Consider the following 3265-nt stretch of genomic DNA (forward strand, 5'->3'; position numbering starts at 1 on the left):
CTGAGCCGTACCGTGCCGAGTCGTACCACGCAGTGGAAAAGCGCCATTAGTAACACATACAGCTGTTCCCTCACCACAGTGCAACACCGCTTTCAAACAGTGTCGCGTTCCGAACGTTGTTTAAGTGACATATTGCGGTATTTTCAAAATTCATATCATAACAAAAATAAAAACCGGTATTCGGTATGAACCGGTATACCGCCCAGCACTAGTATAAACACTTATTCTCTACAGTAGCGATCAAAACGAAAGCATCTTAACAATTGTATGTATTGTAACGCTTATCCTCTTCCGCCAGGATGTGGCGACAACTGCCCGTTTAAAAAAAGTATTTGTCATTGAATCATTCATTCAGGAGATTCCAATTGTGAAATAGGTCTTTATGAATTGAGACACTGACTTCTTCATTGAAATTTGTTTTTTTTTGGTTAAAATTAATATATTTTTTTAAAAAGACTTAAGCAATGAACATTTTGTCAGAACCACTAGTAAATTACGTTATTTTGTTTAGTTTTCTAATCTTTTTTTTCTTCAGAATCGTGAGAGAATCGTGATCTTCAATTTATATATAAAAAAAACACAATTCTCAATTTATCCGGAGTGGTGCAGCTCTAGTTTACATGTTGTTTATTGCTGCATATAATTAATTAAAATAGATGTTTAGTTTCATAAAGTACAAGTTGATTTCAAAATGCACCTACATTTTTTGCATTGTGTTTTTCAGTTGAATAAAATACTATTTTCCCTATATATTTCATCATTGAGGATTCCTTTTAAGAAGTCTAAAAATCTCGTCTCGTTCTCGTGAACCCAGTCTCGTGGGATAAGTGTCTCGTCACACCCCTATCATTCACAGTGCTTCATGGACATCTCTTGCAAGCTCTTTTGGTGCAGTTTGCTCATTACAGCTCTGATTGGTGGGGTTTTCTGTACAGAATCATGGGTAATAGTTTTTCACCACAAATTCTGCTGTTAAACACGATTATTTTACAAATAAGTTGAAATAACGTGGGCTGATGGCATCAACAAAAGCATAGATTAACAACCTCGTAGCTCACAGTAGGCCTGTCTTTAAAGGTTTAAAGTTATTGTTAAAAATCAATTTCCCTATGGAGAAAATGAATGGAGTTTTTATTTCTGAAACCCGACTGTTGCACTCTATTGATCCCAATGGTGGAAGTGCTTGAAAAGTAAGAGGAATTTGTTGCATCACCCAAAATGAAAGGTTGCTTCAAAGTTATTTTGATATTGTGTTGACTTAAAGCTTTATATGGCAAATATGATTGTCATATAAGACAATATTGACTTGTATAAGATATAAGACATAAGATATTGACTTGTATAAGATATAAGATTGCTGCAAACATCAAAAGGTACTACAAATGGGTCAGTCCAGTTATTCAAGAGCCTTTTTTACGTTCTGTAGGTGAAACCTGGAATCCGTTGAAGCTGCACTACCAGTTGCGAAACGTGCGAGAGCGCTTGGCTAAGAACTTGGTGGAGAAGGGCGTCCTCACCACAGAGAAGCAAAACTTCCTGCTTTTTGACATGACCACCCACCCGCTCACCAACAACACCATCAAGCAGCGGCTGGTGCGCAAGGTCCAAGAGTCCGTCCTGGAGAAATGGGTCAACGATCCCCAACGAATGGATAAGCGTCTGCTGGCACTGCTGTTCCTGGCACATTCTTCTGATGTTCTAGAGAACGCCTTCTCTCCTCTGCTGGACGACCAGTACGATCTGGCCATGAAGAGGGTGCGGATGCTTCTGGATCTTGAGCCCGAGGCTGAAGCTGCCAAGTCAGGCGCCAACGAGCTGCTATGGGCGGTGGTGGCCGCTTTCACCAAATGAACCTCCAGAGTACAGAGAAAGGGACTCAACTTTGTGCTCATGGCATTGGACTCCGACCGCTGGCCCCAAGCTTGGTTGATTCGGACTAATTTTGGTGATGGTGATGATGGAAATGCAAATTATGAAAGAGAAGATGCTGATGATGACGATACTTGGAAAGGGACAGCTTTTTCTCATTGTCACAAATCTGTCTCTGACCTTCACAAAGGTGTTGCCCTGTCTACTTCAAATGGCCAATAGTTGCTACATGATTGCAATTCACTGTGAGGCTTCTTGTAGTTCATGCACTTAGATCATAAAGTTCATGTAAGAACAAAAATGAGCGCATTGAAGGGAGGTGGTTTGTAAAGGGTCTGTACTTAACTAGGCCGTGACTAATCTTAATCCAGATCCTGGTATAGTTCTACAGTAATTTCAAACTCCATGTGTCTTTGAATAAGGAGCCACTTCTTCCGAACACACAGGTTTGATGATCCTTGTCATGGTTACATGGAAAGGTCCAGTTTCGGTTGCATTTGCATATTCAGCAGGAAATGTTCCATTCGTTTCTGCTACCTGAAATGAGTCCCGAGTTGAAAGAAAATAAACCAATTCACATTTCAAAAGACTGTAACGCAAGCATAAGTTTTTCTCCGGTGCTTTGAAGATACATGACCCTGCTTCCTTGCAAGTCTTCTTTCCAGAAATCCACTCTTTCTGAATGCTCAAAGAATAAAATGTTCTAATGCGTGCTAATATTTTAGTTTTTTTGCTTGGCGATTCACATCGGCCTGTGTATGAAGTGACTCTTAACTTGACAGCGATTGTTATATTACTTACAGCCTTTTGTTCGGCTTATCAAATCTAGTTCATCTCTCCAATACAAGATCAACAGTTCATTCTGACAATGAATGGCTTGGGTTTTATACTATAATGCACCACAAACCAGGTCAAGGAAGCATTGAGCTCACAAATACAATATAAATCAAACATCTGGGTTTAAGTTGCCTCATAACTTTCATTTCATACAAATAGCCAGTCAAACACTACAGGAGCCCCAACTTCAAGAAAGGCTTTCATTCCCGAGGCCTTTTTATAGTGATCACTGCATTGATGTAGCTTTCTTGTCATATATGGTTTTGTTCATGCCATAATCTCTCCTCTTGCTATGTTTCCAATTTTTATACTATGTTTTTAATCATTTTTATTTTGTTCCTTCCTTTAGCCGTTACCACAATATTTCAGAGTCGTTTGTCATGTTTTTGGTTGTCTCTTGTCCTGAAAGAGGACAGGTAAAGCACGGGATAGGGATATGCCCTTCCTGTGTACGCAAGCATGTTTGACATGATGATTTACTGTTAGTAAACAATAATTAATGAGCTGTAAAAGTAGAGATGGTGTGAAACAGATGCCCTGATTTGTACATCTGCTTTTT

The 3265-nt window shown here is 39.4% G+C and overlaps 1 protein-coding gene across 2 annotated transcripts in view; it reads left to right on the top strand.

Moving 5' to 3' along the window:
- The window catches only part of golph3b (golgi phosphoprotein 3b), a 7181-nt gene extending 4157 nt beyond the window's left edge, over positions 1-3024 (top strand). For both annotated transcript variants that reach the window (XM_016518821.1, XM_016518820.1), the window contains one exon: positions 1427-3024. In XM_016518821.1, coding sequence (XP_016374307.1) covers positions 1427-1851 — 425 coding nt within the window. In that variant the 3' untranslated portion in view covers positions 1852-3024. The remainder of the gene's footprint in view (positions 1-1426) is intronic.
- Positions 3025-3265: the final 241 nt, after the last annotated feature.

The sequence above is a fragment of the Sinocyclocheilus rhinocerous genome, unplaced genomic scaffold, assembly GCF_001515625.1.
Source record: "Sinocyclocheilus rhinocerous isolate Xijiao unplaced genomic scaffold, SAMN03320098_v1.1 scaffold688, whole genome shotgun sequence".
Taxonomy (NCBI): Eukaryota; Metazoa; Chordata; class Actinopteri; order Cypriniformes; family Cyprinidae; genus Sinocyclocheilus; species Sinocyclocheilus rhinocerous.